The sequence below is a fragment of the Peromyscus leucopus genome, chromosome 2, assembly GCF_004664715.2.
Source record: "Peromyscus leucopus breed LL Stock chromosome 2, UCI_PerLeu_2.1, whole genome shotgun sequence".
In the NCBI taxonomy this organism is placed as follows: domain Eukaryota; kingdom Metazoa; phylum Chordata; class Mammalia; order Rodentia; family Cricetidae; genus Peromyscus; species Peromyscus leucopus.
In genome coordinates this window covers 139,785,538-139,805,035 of record NC_051064.1, presented here as the reverse complement: position 1 = coordinate 139,805,035, position 19,498 = coordinate 139,785,538, and the positions used below count along the sequence as shown (strand labels likewise).

At 49.9% G+C, this 19,498-nt stretch overlaps 1 protein-coding gene across 10 annotated transcripts in view; it reads left to right on the top strand.

Moving 5' to 3' along the window:
• Positions 1 to 19,498, top strand: part of Pla2g5 (phospholipase A2 group V) — a 42,258-nt gene that overhangs the window by 10,222 nt on the left and 12,538 nt on the right. For 2 of the 10 annotated variants that reach the window (XM_028875297.2, XM_037203123.1), the window contains exon 3: positions 4,165 to 4,315. The exons of 2 other annotated variants lie outside the window; for them this stretch is intronic. Coding sequence is in view for 1 of the 8 variants with exons in the window: in XM_037203122.1 (XP_037059017.1) it covers positions 4,230 to 4,315; positions 4,619 to 4,739 (207 nt within the window). In the remaining 7 variants the exon portion in view is untranslated. Of the gene's footprint in view, positions 1 to 4,164; positions 4,316 to 4,618; positions 4,740 to 8,514; positions 9,395 to 16,582; positions 17,270 to 17,818; positions 17,991 to 19,498 lie in introns of those variants that run through there. 6 more of the 10 variants (XM_037203122.1, XM_037203128.1, XM_037203127.1 and 3 more) reach the window with 6 other exon arrangements.

The following is a 19,498-nucleotide window of genomic DNA, read 5'->3' as shown; positions in this document are numbered from 1 at the left end:
GAGCAGACTCAAAAATCCTCAGCAACATCCTCACACCCCAGATGCACAGTAGGCTAAGAAGGCCACACCCAGGATCAAGTGGGATCCATCCCCAGTATGCAGAGATGATTTGGTATCTGCATCGTGTGTTGAGGGAGAGGGGGAAGCAAAAACCATCTGGCCATCTCCACAGATGTAGAACAGGCATTTCCTAAGATATATTTTTAATGATTAAAAAACAACAACAACTCTTAACAAATTAGATAAAAGCCTAAAGGCTGTGTATGAAAACGCCTTAGCCCAACGTTCTGACCATGGAAAGCCGAAGCTGTTTCTAAGACAAGACAAGGACTTGCCACTCGTAATGAGGCCGGATAGAAAGAACACCGAGGAGGTGGGAGGGGGCAAAGAAACCCTTCATCCTGAGATCTGGTTGGTTCATTTTCCTGCTGGCAGAGTCAGGAAGCTGCAGGCACTGCTGATAAAGCCAAAACTGCCTGCAGAGACGATGGGCGTTTTCCTCAGCACATCTCAAGCCCCAAACTGTTAAAGATAATAAGTAAACTAAGCAAATGGTGCCTTTTCTGGGCTCAAAGGACTTCTAACCCCGACTTTGGGTACTTCTTCCTGACAACACCCTCATAAATCCACTTTACAGCTTTGCCTATAAAAGGAAATGCTTTAACCTTTCCACTGGCTGTGAACAATTTTCTCCTAGTGATAGGAATTAGGAAGCTGAGGGATTATATGTGCGGCCATTGCCAAGACAAGCAGTGGCTCTCTCTTGAGAGACCATTCCCGTACTTGGGTATGTCTCACTGTTCCCTGGGTACCTGTGCTTAAAATCGATGTCAAAATGCCTTTTAATAAACTCCAACTCTACATCATCCTGAAATTCTTTCCCATGGTGTAGCCAGGAATGTGGTTTTACTTGAGTGGAAGTCACTGAGCCGAAAAGGAGTAGCTCGGGCTGTAGGCGGCATGTGGACCACTTGGTTAATATGATGATGTGTGTGTTAGTGTGACAAAAGGCAGCTGACCCAGCTGGCTGGGCTAGGCTGTCATCCCCAAGACATAAGGGCAAAAGATAAGGAAAGGTGGAGAGAGAGGTGAGGAGAGGAATATTAAGGATTCAGATATCCCCTTCCCGGAATGGTTCCCTTTTGTTCACTCTCTTCCGAAGTTTCCATCATTTCGCAATATACCATAGGGTGGGGACCAGGTCTTCATCATTATGGCTTTTTAAGGGACGTTTATAATCTAAATCATTACCCCAGCTAACCAGCCTCTTTCACTTTCTCCGGAGTTTCTTCTTTTCTGGAATGTTAAGAATTTTCATGATGTTGGAGTCCCGCAGTCTGTAGCCTAATGTGGTGGTGGTGGTGGGGGGGGGGTCCTGCTGGCCTTGACAGTTTGGGGCCTTTGTTGTTTCCACATGAAGTTCTGGATTTTGTTTTCTATCTTGGTGGAGACTGCCACTGGCATTTTGATGGAGAGTGCACAATAGCTCTTATCGGGTTTAGTTTGAAGTTTCTCCGGCTGTTTTATTTTTCCTGGAGGATGGATGCATCGATGGAGGCAGAGACTCAAAGCTTCCACTAGTACTATGTCTGGATCCATTCCTCTCTTTATATACAGCAGAGTTGAGTACATATGTATCACCAGTTTGCCTCCCTGTTGCCGTGATAAAACTCTGACCAAAAGCAGCTTTGAGGAGGAAAAGGTTCATTTGCCTTACAGGTTGCAGTCCATCATCAGGGAAGCCAGAGTGCAGGGCAGGAACCTGGAGGCAGCAGCTGATGCAGAGGCCATGCAAGAATGCTGCTTGCTGGTTTGCTCCTCATGGCTTGCTCAGCCTGCTTTCTTATACAACCCAAGGCCGCCTGTCCAGAGATGGCATGGCCCGCAGCAGGCTGTGGGTCATCTCCCATCAACCATCCATCATGGAAATGCCCCCACAGACCTGCACACAGGCCAGTCTGATAAAGGCAATTCCTCAACCGAGATTCTCTCTTTCCGGTTATGTTGGGGAGCAGAGGAAGGCTTTGCCATTTCCCTCTGAGTCTCACCCCACCCCCACCCCACCTCCACAGGGCTGGGGAAGCCTCTGTAAGGGCTTCCTCCACTCCTTACAGAGCTTGCAGCCAAACCTGATGACCTGAGTTCAAACCAGCCGAACTCTTGACATTCTCCCTCCTCTGTCTCTTGATCTTCTGAGATGTGAGTAGGCAGCATCAGATCTCCAAGGCATAGTGCTGTGCCCACACACACCCCTCTCCCTGCCACAATGGAATGTACCCCCTCATACCAGGAGCTGACAGGAATCCTTCACCCTTTAGTGTTGCTCTCGGCAGTATTTGATATCTTTTCCATATCTCACAGCGTTGAGAAGAGTAAGTACTACAGTTGCTGCTGCTAGAAGTGTAAGCTTGGAGGGTGTGCTGGCTAGTTTTTGTCAACTTACTACAAACTGCAGTCACCTGGGAAGAGAGAATGTCAACCGAGGAACTGCCTCCTCCATCAGATTGGCCGTGAACATATCTGTGGGATACGTTCTTGATCAATGATTGATCTGGGAGCCCCGGCCCACTGTGGAGGGTGCCACCCTGGGGCAGGTGGTCCTGGGTTATAAAAGGAAGTGAGCTGAGCACGTCACTGGAACAAGCCTGTAAGTAGCTTTCCTCCTCGGCCTCTGCTTCAGTTCCTGTCTCTAGGTTCCTGCCTTGAGTTCCTGTCTTCACTTTCCCTCCATAATGGACCGTGAGCTGTGAGATGAAACAAACCCTTTCTCCCCAAGTTCCTTTTTAGTTATGGTGTTTATATCACAGCAACAGAAAACAGTCAGGTCCCTTGAGAAAAATATTGGAAGACTGTTACAATTTAAATCTGAAATGTTCCCCACAGATTCGAACACTTGATCTCCAGAGGGTGGCGCTGTTGGGGGGAATTTGTGGAGTCTGGGGGATATAGCAGCCTAGTTATAAGTAGTCACTGGGGGTGGCCTTGAAACTGCTGCCAATATCTGGTTCTTGTATGAGATTTTGCTTCCTAACTCATCAAGACCTAGGAAGCTGCTGTAATGCTCTCCAGCTGCCGGGAAGCTGCTCCACCATGCCTCTCCCTCCACAGTGGGCTCAGCTTCCCCACAATGAGTTGGTTCTGTCAGGTATTTGTACCACGGTGATGAGAAATAACCAAGACAGAGAATGACTAGCAAGGTTGAAAACACACAGGTCCCCCGACGTTGGCCCACATGATAGTCTTACTAAAAAAAGATTTAGCTTTATTCTTGTGAGGAAACCGACAAGTCCAGGTCAGGCTCTGCAGAACAAATGTCCTGCCTTCAAACGTCCAGTGTCAGGTACAGAACCAAGGAGGAGTTCCAGGTTGAAGGAGACAAACCAGTCACAACGAGTGAATGGCCAGTGTGTGAATTCTGTGGGGAAAAACAGAGACAAAATAAAGAAGATGATATTTAAGGGCCCTCCTGTCCTTATAATAGGAAACCTTTGATTGTTGGATAGTTGATGGGCACCAGATAACAACATGTGTTAGTGTAAATTTCTCCATGGTCACAGTTTTTCTTGTTTGTGTAAAATACAGTCTTCTCATTAGTGGAGAGATGGGGAACGATTCCAGGTAAGTTTCTGCGATTTGCTCTCAAATAGGTGTGTGTGTGTGTGTGTGTGTGTGTGTGTGTGTGTGTGTGTGTGTGTGAGAGAGAGAGAGAGAGAGAGAGAGAGAGAGAGAGAGAGAGAGAGAGAAGAGTAAAATATTAATAATTAAGGATCTATGGATAAATCTCATAACTTTCAGCAGATTTCAAATTTTTCAAAATGAAACTTGGGGAGAGACGTGGCTCCTTGAAGACCCAGCATTCTGTTTGCTCATTTGTCTGTCTGTCTGCCCTTCCTTTTCCTTGTTGTTTTGGCTGGGCAAGGGGTGGCTCCCTCTCTCGTTCTAAGTTTATCTGTCATTCACTTGGCTGATGTTTTTGGTGACATGCCTGCTGTGTTCAGTGTCCAGGACTGAACTCCCGGGTTCCCCAGGGGCCATGGCTCTCCCTTGTGAATCTGAGCCCTAGCCAAAGACTCCCACAGGGGTTTCCCCTTGTTAAACAGAAAAGAATTTCGGAGCAATCGAAACTGAAACTGATGCTTCTCTGCCTTTGCTTTTTGGACTCAGGCCCAGCATCCAGAGCCACTCTTGCTTCTCCAGTGGCTGCAGCATCATCTGTTTCTCCTCCATAGTCCTGGGAGCCATCCTCACGCTCCTGGCCAGGACCATATCACGGCACCGGGTCCTCAGACAGTCAAGGCACTTAGCAGTCTCTCAGGTAATTAAGAAAGTTCCAGTGCAAGCTAATGGGGGTTAGTCAGGACTGAAGGGATTAGCAAAGGCTTGTGACAAGGATAAGGCAGTGACCTGGATAACCTGGCCACTCCCCTCCCCGCTGGAATGTGTTGGGTATCTATCCAGGGCCCTGTGGCAGAAGGGCCAGTGAGGTGCCCGCCTCTGCTTTTGTTGGATTTTCTGCCATCACGAAGGCTGCTGGGGGCTGAGCAGGGTGCTTACAGGCCAGCGTTCACTGTGGGCTCCCACAAACAACTTCCCAGAGTCTGTCCCTCTTATTTCACAGCGTCTCGTGTCGGCCCTAACGCCTGGGCTGCAGGCCATAAACTTGGGGATCCAGACTCTGACTACTGTGACTGCTCATGGGCACAGGTCCTGGGAGCAGGAGCTGAGACCAGGCCAAAGAGGTCAGTTATGGGGAGAGAAGATCCCCAGACAGGGAGGGGCCACGGGCTGGGGAGAGAGAATCTGGGCAGGTGGGGTCTGAAGACCCCAAGAGAGGCCCGAGAAAGGGTAGGCACAGTTTCTGCCAGAAGAAGCTCCTAGGGCTTCAGGATCCCTTCTGTGAGTCTTTGTCAGACCAGGGCTGGAGACGTTCCTGAGGCAGGTCATGTCTGAAGTAAGGATACTCAGATGGTCATTCCTGAAATGAACAAAGCCAGGGCAGGCAGGGTTATGAGCAGAGTGGGTTACGGCTCGTGCTTGTATTTGCCTGAAGGCTTGTCCAACTTTCTCAGGTGTGTATGTGTATGGACATGCTTGTGTGTATGTGTATATGTATATATACATACATATGTACAGGCACATATGCACATATATGTGTATGCATGTGGAGGACAGAGGTTTACCTCAGATGCCTTACTCTATCATGTCTTCAACTCATTTGGGGAGGCAGGGGCTCTCACTGAATCTGGAACTCACTGACTGAATACACTGGCCATTTTGCAAGACCCTTGCCTCGCCAGTGCCGGGATGGCAGGCACACACCCGCTGCCGGTCTTTTGTTCGGTTTTCTTTACATGGGTTCTCGGGAGCAAGCTCAGGTCTATACGCTTACATGTTTGTATGGATGAACCACCACCTCCGCCCCTGGGTTTCTTTTTAATCCAAACCACAGGAAACATTCCCCTTTGTGGAAAGGGTTCATCCACATCTAGTTAACACCCTCTTAACTTCTGTGTGCCGGCCACCGAGGACACAACCCAAGCAATCCAGGGAAAGATGCCACCTGATTGCTGGCTCATACATGGAGCCCTTTCTCCTCCCTCCTGCATCCTCCAGGCCTCTTCCTCCATTCCCTGAGCACTCCCCTCTGGAAGGCATTTGGCCTTGACATTGGAGTCATTGAGGGGGAGCTAGCTCCTGGTCTTCACGTCTCCCACTGTTCTGATCTGCAAGGGGCATGTTGCTATGGGGGAAGGAGACAAGCCTAGTTTAGTGGCTTGCCACAGGCCTTCACTATGGTGGTGACTGGAGTCAGGCTACCCTCCAGACCAAAAGTGATTCCGGATGCCCCACCCTCTCAGGGGCAGGTTGTATTTATAGCCAGAGGAAAGGAAGTGGTGTGGAAAGAGAGAGAGGCCTGGCTGGCTAGAACTCATCGTGTTGTGAGCACCTGGTTTGAACAGTAGGGAGCTTGTGATGGCCCAAGTACTGGATTATTCAAAACAAAACAAACAAAACAAAACAAAAAAACCCAACCAACCAAAAGCCCAACCCTTCAGCCCAAGTATTCACATAGGCAATGTTTTCTGGCTTCCTGCATCTTTACTTTCTCACTATCGTATTCACCGTGCAAAGTGATGAATTTCATCAGGACACTTATTTATTTCCTTATTTATTTATTTTGTGGGAATGTGGAGACCTGCACAAGCCATACTGTGTGTGTGTGTGGGGGGGGGTGGTATGTGAGTATGTGTGTGGTGTGTGTGTGGAGGTCAGAAGACAATGTGTGTGGGAGTCAGTTCTTTCCTTCTACCATGTGGGTCCTGGGGTTTGAACTCAGGTCGTCGGGTTTGGTGGCAAGCGCCAGGATGGTTCACTCACTGAGCCATCTTGCCGGCTCTCACTATGACATTTTTATACGTGTGTATCACACTCTCTGCTCATGTTCACCACTTATGACCCATTCTGTTTCTCCTCCCCACCTCTACTGGTCCTATATCTTGTCTGAATAACGCCTTCTCCTTTCGTGTAATATGGATAATTATAGGCGAGTACTGATGGACAGATGGGTAGATGGATAGATAGATGATTTCACATACAAGAGAAAACATGATATTTATCTTTGTGTCTCTGTCCTTTCATTTAACAGGATAACCTCCAATTCTGTCAATTTTCCTGCAGATGAGTAATGTCCTTTATTACTGAATAATTCTCCATTGTGCATACCTGCCACTCCTCTATTGATGAGCATCTAGGTGGGCTCTGTAACTTATTGGGCTGATGACTATTTTTTGCAGATATGTTTTATTTATGCGTCAAGTTAAGCTTTAGTTTACTATTTACAGAGAAGTCTTTGAACAAAACTTTATGGAGGTGGCGTTAGACAAAATATTTGATTTAACAATACAATAGAATCTATCCTATAGAAAAAAGGATTTGCCCCACACTGGGCTTGAAGATGTCAAAACAAGGCACAATTCCTGTCTCTAGGGATTTTGGTGGAGTGGGCAATCACGGTATGATGAGGTTCTGTTATTCCCACTGGACGAGAATAAGAAGACCGCTACCATAGTTTTTGAGTCAAATTTGAAGCAAGCTTTCTTAAATGCTGGCCAGGATGATGGACACTAGCCAAGACCTTATCTGAGATTCCCAGAGAATGACCACAAGTTACATTGGTCAGGTATAAAGGCAAAAGTCCACAAGACTACATACTTCCTGTCTTCGTCCAATCAAGGGCAAGAATACATCCTGATGTACTTCCTGCCTATGTACTTCCCACCTACATGTGATCAAGTACATCCTGTGCAGTTTTGGGCAACCAACCTTGTTCATAGAAGTGAAAACGTGTGGCTTGTTATCTTACAGGAACAACAGCTGCCAGCATTCCAGGAAGTTCTCTATCCTTGGGCAGGTGGGGCTCACCGGTTAGAGGCCTTTTGTTTTATAGCTTTCGTAAGCACAGTAGTTTAAACTCAAAATATAACTTTAGCCCTCAATAGTTCCAGGGTGCCCAGAGGACTCAGAGTTGGGGACTTTGCAGCTCAGGGTAAGGTGGAGTCACAGGAAGGTTTCTCCAAAGGGAGACCTGGTTTGCCTGTCTCTCCAGCTCACAGGCCGACTCTTACCCCAGGCCTTTGCCCTTGTTCCCCCGGCATGGAGCATTCTTAAGATGGCCCATGCTTGCTTCCTTCATAGCTGTCTTCAGGTGCTTACGAAGTAGTTATTGAGGAGTGAGTAGGTTGTATCTAGGAAGACCAAAGGAGCAGGAGGATAGAAGACAGCCAGGAGCCAAACAGGTGAAGAGGGGGTTGAGGAGAGAGAGACAAAAAAGGGTGAGAAGTGGGGAGAGAAAAAATGGAGGCAGGACATGCTGTGTGCTGTCATGGAGGTGGGAGAGGTTGAAGGATGATCTTGGGTGGCCAGGTGGGACTATCAGAAGAGCAGGGGTTCTGGGAAGGAGTCCATGTCACTCCAGGGGCTGCAGGGCTCTTTTCACCTGCCCTTCTCGAGGGCAGACATTGCTTATAAATGTGATGTGGGGCTGTTGGATCAGGATGATAGAGCTTGGCCACAGCTGCTCCCATGGGGACTGCTTGCTGCTTGGAATGGGTAGAGCTGAATGGAATGGACTGGAGCTGCTCAGGTATAGAGATCCAGACCCCTAGGTGCCATCTAGGACCCCAGCAGTCAAGAGCAGAAGCTCACTCTTAAGACTGTCCCTCCTCCGAAAAGGGGCAAGGGAAAGGTAAGTGGGCTTTGTCCAAAAAAATCTTTGTAGAAAAAGACAATGAAAGCCAGTTGTAGGGGCTGGGGATTTAGCTCTGTGGTAGAACACTTGCCTAGCAAGCACAAGGCCCTGGGTTCAGTCCTCAGCTCTGGGGGAAAAAAAGAAAAAGAAAAAGACAACGTAAGCCAGTTGTAGGGGCACACTCCTTTAATCCCAGCACTTGAGAGGCAGGGGTGCAGGTAGGCAGATCTCTGTGAGTCTGATCTACATAGTGAGTTCCAGGCCAGCCTGGTCTACATAGTGAGTTCCAGGGCAGCTGGGGCTATATAGCAAATCTCTGGACAGGGCACGGGGGTGGGGACACTGTAGGTAGAGCCCATTCCTGGTGTATTTCCTGTCGATGTTTTCACTGATAGGCTTCTCAGAGATAAAGCATGCGCTGATGTTGAAGTCGGCCACTCTGGCCAAGGTGTTGGGGAAGTTACTGTGTTTAGGGTCAGAACCTAGACCCTGAAAACCTCTGCTGGCAACAAGCCAGGCTTGCCATCCCTCCTCCATAGTTATTGACATGATTGATCATGGAAATCAGAAAAAGATGTCCAGTGAGCGTCCTCTGTGTCCATGTTCAGGGTCCTAACATGAGGTTTAGCTTTCAATGGTGGACACGCATATGCTTAGCTAAGCCATCCTGGCCGAGGTGTGGCCCCGCCCCTCACCACTGTCTGGGCTTCAGTCATAACTGTGAAACCTCCAGCTGGAGCTTAGGCCCCCCCAGACCTTGATTTCTGGGGACATTTCAATTTTGTGGGATCCATTGCTCCAGCAGCCTTATAACCAAAGGGAAGGGTGTGAATGGCTACCCATTCCACCCCAGGATGTTTGCTAAGCTGTACTTGAGCCAGTGACCGAGCGGTGGCTGTGACACCCATCCGAACTGTGACAAGCCACGAATACCGGGGGAGGGAGGACTAGCCATGTGTGTCTGTAAGACTGGCTGCCAGGCCCGCACGGGGCTCCAGCCCTGGTGGAGCCGCTGTTTCCTCCAGACTCCAACAAATTCTTCATGCAGTAGAAGAGACAGATGTACCTTTGTCCTGTGACACTCGCGTTCTGGAGGAAGGGCTTCTCGGGCAATGTCATGACCAAAGCAGCACATAGTGTTTGAAGGTAAGAAAACAAGCATGGTGGCCTTAGGTAGGTAATCTAAGAAGTCAACTGTGAATCCCACCGATCGAGAGTAAGACCACGACCACAATTCAAAGCCAAATTTGAGGCAAACTTGATTAAATGCTATCCAGGTGGATGCACTCTGGCCAGGTCCATCCCTGGTTCCCCAGGAAAAACGGCCCTGAATCAAGTTTTGCAGCAGCTTAAATATTTCCCATGATGGAAGCAATCAGGGACACACATATATCCTCAGCCTCCATCCAATTAGGGGCAAACATACCTCCTGATGTATTCCCCGCCCACATGTGATCAAGCACATCTGATGCAGATGGGTTAAACAAACTTGTTCAGGGAGTGAAAAACATGTGGCTTGTTATCTCCCGTAAACAGTAGCCTCCATCATTTCAGGAACTACCTGTCCTTGGGCAAGGGCTTGCAGATCAGAGGCATTTTTGTTTCGTAGATCTCTTAGGCATAGTAGTTAAAACTTAAAATGTAACTTCGGCTCTCACACATCTGGGATGAGGTGACATTTAAGATGAGGCCTGGAGGTTAATAAATCAGGAGCACCGTGACTGCTAAGTATTCTAGAGGGCATTCTGTGAGGAAATCTGAGTAAAAAGCCCTCGAAGGTTCTAGAGCGAACCAGTTGCCCTACTGGTGAACAGCAGACCTGGTGGGCGCCTGCTGCCCAGTCTGGCTCCCACTTCATGGATGTTGCTTTGTCCACTCTTCTCTACATCACCGAACAGGACTCTGGCCTGAGGAAAAATTAGGGGAGGGGTCCAGGGTACAGAGGGAATGAAGCATTCAATAGCCCCCTCCAGGGCATATGACTGGTGCATGATTTTTCTTCTTTAAAAAAATCTTGAGGCTGGAGAGATGGCTCAGCGGTTAGGAGCACTGTCTGCTCTTCTAGAGGACCTGGGTTTGATTCCCAGCACCCACACGGTGGCTCACAACCTCTGTAACTCCAGTTCCAGAGGATCTGACACCTTCTTAATGGTCTCGGTGGGCACTACACATGCTATACATGCAGGCAGAACATCCATACATTTAAACTAAAATAATAAAATACACGGATGTCAATGAAATATACTAATACTCGTGTTGTGGCACAGGCTAGTGTTCCCATGCTCAAGAGACTCAAACAGGATTGCCAGCCTGGATCATAAAAGCAAAACACAAAACAACAACAATAGCAACACAATACTGAAAGAAAAGCAAGCAAACAGCAACAAAAATGCTTAAAAGTTCCTTTTCCCTCCTTCCTTTTTTCTTTGTTTTTGTTTTTGTTTTTGTTTCTTTGAGACATTGTATCCTAGAACCCAGGCTGGACTTACCTTGAGGTATGTCCGCTAATCAACTTAAACTTCCCGTCCTCCTGCCTCCATGTCCCAAGTGCCGGGATCACGGGTGTGCACTACCACATCTCATGCATGCGGCGCTGGAGAGGGGCCTTTGTGTGTGCTAGGTCAGTGCTCCACCAGTCGAGCCACAGCCCTGGGTCTCTCTCTGACAGTTTTACAGAGTAGCATGGAGGCATTGCAATGGTTGATTTGACAGAGCACCGCGTTTCTAACCCTTGGAAAAAACTTGATTTGCTTGAAAAGTGAAGTGGGGTGAGTCCCACTCCCCCAGTCCCTACATTCCAGTCTTTACTGCTTTTCCTGACAGATGGCGGGTAGGAAGTGCCCTGTAGTGTAGCAAACTTTCTTGTCAGACTGTTTTTTTGTGGGATTGCCAGCTCCCCAGTAATGACATGGAGACATTATTAATTATGAAAGCTTGGCCTTCAGTTTGGGCTTGTCTCAGCTAGTTCTTATAATGTAAATTAACCCAGTTATATTAATCTATGTTCTGCTACATGGCATTACCTCTCTTCCATCTTGCACCTCCTGTTTCTTCTCTCTGTCTGGCTCCTAACTCCGCCTTTCTTTTTCCCAGAGTTCTCTCTGTGCCTGGAAGTCCCGCCTATACCTCCTGCCTAGCTATTGGCCACTCAGCTTTTTATGACACCAATCACAGCAATACGTCTTCACACAGTGTACAAATGTCCCACAACACTATAGGGACAAGTAAGTCTCCCATGATGGCTCATTCTTTTCCCCGGACACATGAGATGTCCTGGCCTAAGCCGAACTCCAACTCTGTAAATCGAGGAATCTGGTGCCGGTTCATCCATTGGAGCCCCATGGTGTATCTGTGATCTTCTTGATGCCCTCAGCCCTTGAGAGACTTGAAGACAGTGGTTCCCTGAGCCACCTTCACAAGGCCAGTCAGCCACTTCCTCTAACCTGTGTCCTATGACCCAGATGACCCCTGCTCTTCCAGAAGCCTGTTCAGTCCTAGGCTGGGCCCTGGGTTTCCTCCTTCCCCGCAGGGGTGGTCTGTGGTCTGCTGGAGTTCCTGCGAGTTTGTCCTTCTGCCAATCATGTTCAAGGTGCCCTTTGCAGGTGATGTCATGGAAACTGACTTGGGGGTGGTGTCACACCTGTGATGGCTGAGCTGCGTCACCCCCTCCCTCCCCTTGTGCATTTCAAGCCTAGAACAATCAGAGTCACTTCTTATAGACTGGACCAAGGTCTTCTACAACAAAAGACAGCAGACTGAACTTCTCTGCCTGCTCTCCTAGGTCCCTTCTGATGCCGCAGCTGCATTCTGGGCCTGTCCTCCCCAAATCTCTTTAGGGATCCCTACTCACTATTTAAAGATACTTCTAATTTTCTGTGATAAAGTGAACTGGGAGTGTACTCCTCCCTCCTACTGAGAATGGTCAACATTTATCGACACCTTCCCGTGTGCCTAAACATCTGGTTTGTGTCATCTCAGAACAGGGAAAAACATCGCTGGCCCCCATTACTCCTGATGGTAAACCCAGACACAGAGCCGTTAGGTAACTTGTCCAAGATCACATGTCTTCTCAGCTCTACACTCAGGTACCTTGTGTTGGTGGCAGGGGATGGTCCACTGTGGGAACACATGTTTGGCTCCAGAACCTGGAAGGTGCATTTTCTTCTCTTACCGTTAGTTAAACACCTGGTCTGCCACAGCTATTTTCGGTTCCCTGAAGGTGCCTGTGGGTCTGGCTGTTCCTTCTACTTCGAATACCCTTCAATTTAACTGCCCTTCACCGAGTTCATGCCCTTAGAAACAGGGATTCTTGGCTAGCCTAGAACTTGACGTGGCTGAGGGTGACCTTGAACTTTGGATCTTCCTGGTTCTATCTCAGGTGCTGGGAATGCCAGCATGTGCCGTGAGGGTGAGGCCTGGTTTACGAAGTGCTGGGGATTGAACTCAGGGCTTCAAGCATGGTAGGAAAGCTCGGCCAACTGACCAACTCGGCCTGTAGGTTTCCATACAGGTGTCTCCTCTTCCTCCCACAGTGGGTACCCCTTTACGTATTGCACTATGCATTGACTGAGCAACTCCGGTCTGTGGGGTTCAGAGCTCAGCACTTGAACTGTGAGATGGCCCAAGAGATGATCTTTGCTCTTTGAACTCTGAGACAGATTACTAGAGAACCTCCATGCCCCCCAGCAGTGAGACCCTACGAGTCAAGTTGGGCTAAAGGCGGTAAGGATTGATGAGGATTTGCCGTAAAGGAGACTGGGGCCAACACAGGATGTCAAATGCCTTAAGAGAGGTCAGAAATTTAGAGTTCTGTTTAGGATTTCAGCACTGGTATATTGGCAGCCTACTACATATCTTTTCATTTGTGTGTGTGTGTGTGTGTGTGTGTGTGTGTGTGTGTGTGTGTGCTTGTGTGTTCATGTGTGGATGGGTACATGAGGGCTGCACATGTGGAGACCGGAGGACAACCCTGGCTGTTGGTCCTAAAACTCCATCCACCCTTTCTCTGTTGAGACAGGCTCTTCCTCTGATCTGGAACTACCAAGTGGGATAGGCTGGGTGGCCAGCAAACCACAGGGACCCCCTGCCTCTGCCTCCCTAATGCTAGGATTGCAAGGACATGCCATCAGTCTATTTTTTTAAATGTGGGTTCTGAGGATCGAACTCATATCCTCATGACTGCATTGCAAGCAATTTACTGACTGAGCTGTCTCCCCATCCTGGTTGCGTGTTTTGAAAAAGCACCGCGTAGGCTAAGCCTGGCCCCTTTTAGGAGAACACACAATATGTTTGCTTTCTGGAGCTTGCTGGGTCTAAAAGGAGCAGGCTGGTACCTGGACCAAAGCAAGGATGCCTGGCCACTCCTGCTCCGAGAATCCAAACTTCCACAATAACTCCGGGCTGAAAATGAATAAGCAAAGGTCCTGGGCTAGTCACTCGGCATCCCCTGGAGTCTTGAGCTCTTGTGACTAATGGGGAGCTCAGCTTTCCATTCCCCATTTGTCTCAGAGGAAAGCACTGGGTATTTGGGTGACAGGTCAGATTCATGGTTCTGAAGCCTTTTCACTAGCTGTACGACCTCGGTAAGCTCTCTAACACCTGTCCCGCAGTTCCCATATTCTTACTTATGAGGGTGGAATCACCGTGCATTCCAGGACCCTAAGAGGGGTTCAGAAGACTGGAAATGCTGGTGTGCCCTTGGACCTAGTGGGCGCTCAGTGAATCCTAAGTCCTCACCTTCCTTCCTGAGCCACTATCTACAGGAACCCCTCCAACAGGAAGCACCCAAGAGGACAGTTACACATGGTGAGATCCAGCATGCTGAGACCCATCAGCTCCCTGAAGAAGGAGGAATCCTAGAAGACGTCCTGCAGGAGGAAGGCTCCAAGCAGATTTTTCTGCCAGGGATCCCTGGATGAACTGTCCTGGGGGCCACAAACCATATTCCACAGCCAGGGTTATTGTGGAAGCATGGGTTCTTGGAGCAGGAGTGGCCAGGGGTCCCTGCTTTGGTCTGGTGTTCTTAGATCCAGAAAACTCCAGAGAGTGAATATGTTGTGAGATGCTTCAATCATCCCATGGGGGGATTTCCTGGGGCCCTTTTAGTGTGAGAAACTGTTCTTGGGACCGATCAGACATGATCACGCAGGAATTCTGCCCTCGTGAGCCCCATCCATCTCCCCAGGCTTTCTCTGCCACTGCTGAAGACGGTTGTAGCTTCACTATAGTTTCTATGAGAGCACTATGCTCCGGAGCAGCTAAACTCCCTGCTGGGGTGAGGACATGCAGACTGGAATTGGAGTGTGTGACCTGAAGCTTGGGTTCTCTGGCTGGCAGTGTGTCTGTCCTCTCATTCCTACAGTCTGTCCTTTGGTCATTAAGCCTGTCTTGCCGAGTCAAAATTCCTACCAAACTCTGCCCAGCCCCCACATCCACCTAGACACCTGTCACCAACTAAGAGTGAGTCCCTGAACGCTGATGGGTCCACCCAGGGGTGGGTGGAGAGACATTCCTGAGAGCAGGTCAGGGTGTGTATGTGTGGTGGGGAGTCCACCTGTGTCTCTGGGGGGAGGGGTGGGCAGCAGGCTGGGGGAGATCTCGAAGGGGGTTGACCCAGTGGGGCTTGTGCCAGCAGAGGGAGAGCCTGGGAGACTCAGGGGTGAACCTCAAGCACAGGCTGCCAGGGTTGGGGCGCTGCAGAATCCAGGCCAGGAGGGTTGAAGATCAGGTGGCATGGAGGCGTCTACCCAGAAATGGGACTTTAAGAGGAAAAATGAAAGCCAGAGAAGGCCGTCAGAGGCAAAGGGAGGTGGCACTTGTTTTTTTTTTTTTTTTTTTGAGACACAGTTTCAATATTTTGGGCTGGCCTTGAACTTGATATGTAGCTGAGGATGACCCTCTTGGCCTCCACCTCCTGAATGCTGGAGATACAGGTGTGCACCACCACACCCAGTTTATACTGGTACTGAGAATTGAACATAGAGTTTCCTATAGGCCAGGCAAGCATTCTACTACTTCTACTACTACTACTATACCACACACACACACACACACACACACACACACACACACACACACACACAATTCATACAGTTACACAATGTCCTTTTTCTAGAACGTTCCATCAGTCATTTATTAACAGTGTTCTTCTGCCTTTACCATTGTTATAAGTGTTTTATATAAGAGTGTGCATCCATGTCTCCTTGTCTTCCTAGTCAGTTTTATCTCATTTAGAATGGCAAGCCCAGCAGGGGTTTGTGACAGAGGAAGTATTTTGAGGGGCTGGCAAGTTGGCTTAGCAGGTAAAGGCTTGCTGCCAAGCCTGCTTCCGTCACTTCTATCTCTGAGCCCACCTAGTAGGAGAGAGCCACCTCCTGCAAGCTGTTCTCTGACCTCCACGTGTCCCATGGCCACACACCCCGCTCAGCCTTCCCCAAGGAGAAGACTTTGTCAAGAAGGAGAAATGAGAAGGCAGAATAGACAGTCCTGACCGCAGCGCCTGTCACTGCCGATCATGGGCCTTTACTAAGGGTCTCACCCCGCCTTCTGGCGGGGGCTCTGTCTCCTTCACCACTGGATCCCCTTCGGTGTCTGGCACACAGTAGACAAGTGTTTTTGTGTGGAGTTGAGTTCCGAGGGCTATGTGAAAGATCCTGTGGTTAGGTCCTAGGGAGAGAAGGAGTCATGAGTGTTCCTCGACGCTGCTGTGAGAGATGGGAGGGCGGAGGGTGGAGAGCCAAGAGGGCTGAGGAGGTAGCTCAGGCAGCAGAGTGCCTGCCATACTTGTACGAGGCTCCAACTTTGATCCCTAGAGTTAAAGTAAAGCCAGGAATGGCGGCGTGCACTGATAATCCCGGGTATCTCTGGGGCTTGATGGCTAGGCAGTTGAGCTACACGGAGGAGCTCCAGAGCAAGTCAGAAACCCCGCTCCAAAAAGTGAAGAGGGCAGTGTGTGTGTGTGTGTGTGTGTGTGTGTGTGTGTGTGTGTGTGTGAGAGAGAGAGAGAGAGAGAGAGAGAGAGAGAGAGAGAGAGAGAGAGTTTGAGGACAAGTGCACAATGTCCCGTTTCTAGAACATTCCATCATCCCTTCACTACTCATCCTTTACCATTGTTACAAGTGTTAATACATGGACTGATTCATTTAAGGCTCATGACAGTTCTCCCAAGCAGGTGGACTACCTGAGATGATGTTTTCAGTTAGTGAGAATGTCTAGATTTGAACCCAGGATGTAGAATCTGTGACATTACCCATGGAGCCACATGCTTTTCTGTGTGACATTATTCAATAGTTTGTCCAGTAACCTCCTCACTGGGCTTGGGGGGAGTGTCATTGTGTTCTTGTTTCACATGAAGAAACAGAGAGGTATAGTTACTTTCCTAGGGTCACACAGCTACTAAGTGGCTCCTGGGGACAAGCTGGGTATAGGGATTCAATAGTGAGTGAGCCAGATATCAACAGCTGGGCTAGGGAAGTGGCATCTTGCAGTGTCCCCAGAGGGGACTTTACAGGCTCCAGAGAAAGTTGGGGCTGAAGGAGAGAAGGGAGGATAGGGTTGTGAGTAACCCCACTCCCATGGCTGCTCCTGAGCTGAGGCTGAAGAAGACAGAACAAAGTAGAAGCTGTTGCTGTGGGCTGGGAAACCACAAGGAACCAGAGACTGGATCACTCCACAAAGGCCTACTGTAGCAGAGGAAGTGTACCCGGGGAGGGATCCGGGGCTCCATCCCTGGTGGGGAACAGCCTTGGACCCAGGTCAATCAAGCCAGACTCCTCTGGGTATCTCTCCTGAAAGCTGCCCAGCCCTGAGGCCTGCATCAGGGATCCAGAGGGCAAAGCGGCAGGGGTCTTGAAGTGGAGCCTCCCTGAGTTCCCAGGAATCTTGGAGGTGGCCCAGGCAGCGCGTGGGAGGCGTCAGGACAGGCTTAAAACCAAGCAGATCCAGCTGCTGCCTATTCTCTGGAACGGAGGACAGAGAGGGGCCCTCAGGTGAGACTCTCATTCCTGGGGCTGCCCAAAAGGGGTGAGTAGGGGCCTGCCCCTCTGTCGGGGAGCAGAGAGAGGCCGCCCCGGGGTGCTGGCATCTCAGAGCTGACTAGACCATTGTATTCTTTTCCAGGAAGGATATGGGAATGGGGGTCCTGGGCGTATGGGGCTCCCTCATGTGGCCTTGAAGGACCTGTTCCTCACATGACCTTGGCAGTACCCTGGCTGCCACATCCACATTCCTCCTCCCTGCGTCCGTCCCTCTAGTCTGCCTCGGCCTTCCCCACCTTTCATTATCGCAGCCCTGCTCCACTCTGAAATTATCCCACAGTGCCCCTGTGCCCCGTGGTCATCGATAAAAACAGACAAGCCGTAGCCTAGTCTCAGGGCTGCCTTGGGCTCCAGCGATGGACAGCTGTCTCCAGGTCCTACCGCCAGCTCCTCCTCTTATCTTTACAACTCTTTTGTAGGGACTCCCGCTGTACCCCCACAGCGATGGTGCGGTCCAGGGAGCTCTGTAGAGTCCTGGGTGAGGACAGCAGCAGGTCAGAAAAAGGATGACAATGTAAGAGTCTTCTATTTACAGTCCACAGGAGAGGAGGGCTACAATGCCAAGCTGAGTCACACTGGGTGGGGTTCAAGTGAGTCTGAAGAGAAGAAAGGGAGCAGAGTGGATTAGCTGGTGAGATTCGCCTCAGCAGCCCCGGGCTTCCCTCGAGGGACAGTTGGCCTGACACTGATTGGACTGGCCTGAGAGAGTTAAGTGTGTGGGTGCTGGGGTTGAAGGTTTTGACTTGCTTGACTGGTATGTGAAAAGCGTGCCCGCAGGAGAGCCAGGTCCTAGCTGTAGGAATTGGCCAGCCTCCAAGGGGGCACGTTCTGTTTATCGAGATCATTGAGATGTCAGAGCTTTATGAAATAAAACATATGGGCTGGGAATGGAGCGTGTATGAGGCCCCGGGTTCGACCCGGTACCGCATAAACTGGCTGTGATGGTTGGTGCGTGGAGGAAGTGGGATCAGGACTTCAAATCAACCTTGGCTACCTAGTTCAAGGTCAGTCTGGCCTCCAGGACATCCTGACAAAAGAAAAAAGAAAGGGGGAGGGGGAAGAAAGACAAAAAGGAAACAGGAAAAGAAAGGCAGAGCTAATCACAGGGTAGCTCAGAGAAGGGGGGAGAGTGAGTAGAAGGAGGGGACTCACCAGTCTGGGTTAAACCTTTGGGCAACTGTTTTCACCCCTGCGAGGGCTCTGTCTCTGTCTCTCTCTTTCGTGTGTGTGTGTGTGTGTGTGTGTGTGTGTGTGTGTGTGTGTGTGTGCTCGCGCCTGTGCTAAATGTGAGCATAGTGGTTGGAGAGGAGCATTGGGTGACCTGTTCTACTGCCCCCCCCACACACACACTTACTCCCTTGAGACAGGGTCACTCACTCACTGAATCTGGAGACTCTGGAGTCAGGCTGACATCAGCCAATCCCAGTGACCCTCCTGTCTGTGCCCCACAGCACTAGGGGTAGAGGCAGGTGGAAACACACCCTGTTCGCTTTATGAGGGTGCTAGAACCCGAACTCACATCCGTGTGCTTGCACAGCAAGGGCTTTAACTCACCGAGCTATCTCCCCAGCCCCTTGCCTGAGCCTTGCAGTTCCTGAATCTGCAAAATCAACAACTGTCGCCTGTTCGTCCATTCATCCGACAAGTCCCCGTTGAAGGGGAGAGACAGCGGCTTGCCAGGGTGCACCTGTCAAGGCCATAGGTGGTTTAGGGGCGACATGGATGGTGTCTGGCACATAGAAGATGCCCAGTGTGTAGTCTCTGGTGTCTCTGCTTCAGAACAGCTTCAGAAAGGCAGCAGAGGAGACTGCTGTGGAAAGGATCGTCTAGCGCGCTTGGATCTGGGTGCTTGGAGCCCTCAGAGCAGAGGCTGTGTGGGGACAGAACTCTCAGGAATGTTCTTGGAACTCAGAGGTGCTCCTGAACAAAGGCCGTCTCAGTAGCCAGGAGGGTTATGCTGTGTTTGGAGGCCATGCCTTTGGGGATGCCAGGGATCTGGGCAGAGAGCACCAGGCACAGAGACCCAGCCACTTGGGGGCTTGGAGACAGTGTGGCACCCAAGAGGAAGTCCTAGCTGACCACAGGCCAGCTGAATAGCTGTGAACACTCAGGGATTCAGGGATCCTGGGAGGGGAGAAGAGCAGGCAGCTGCCAGCAGAGGAACCTTCTAGAGGCCACATGGAAACCTTGCGTTTCCTCTACCTATGGCCACGAC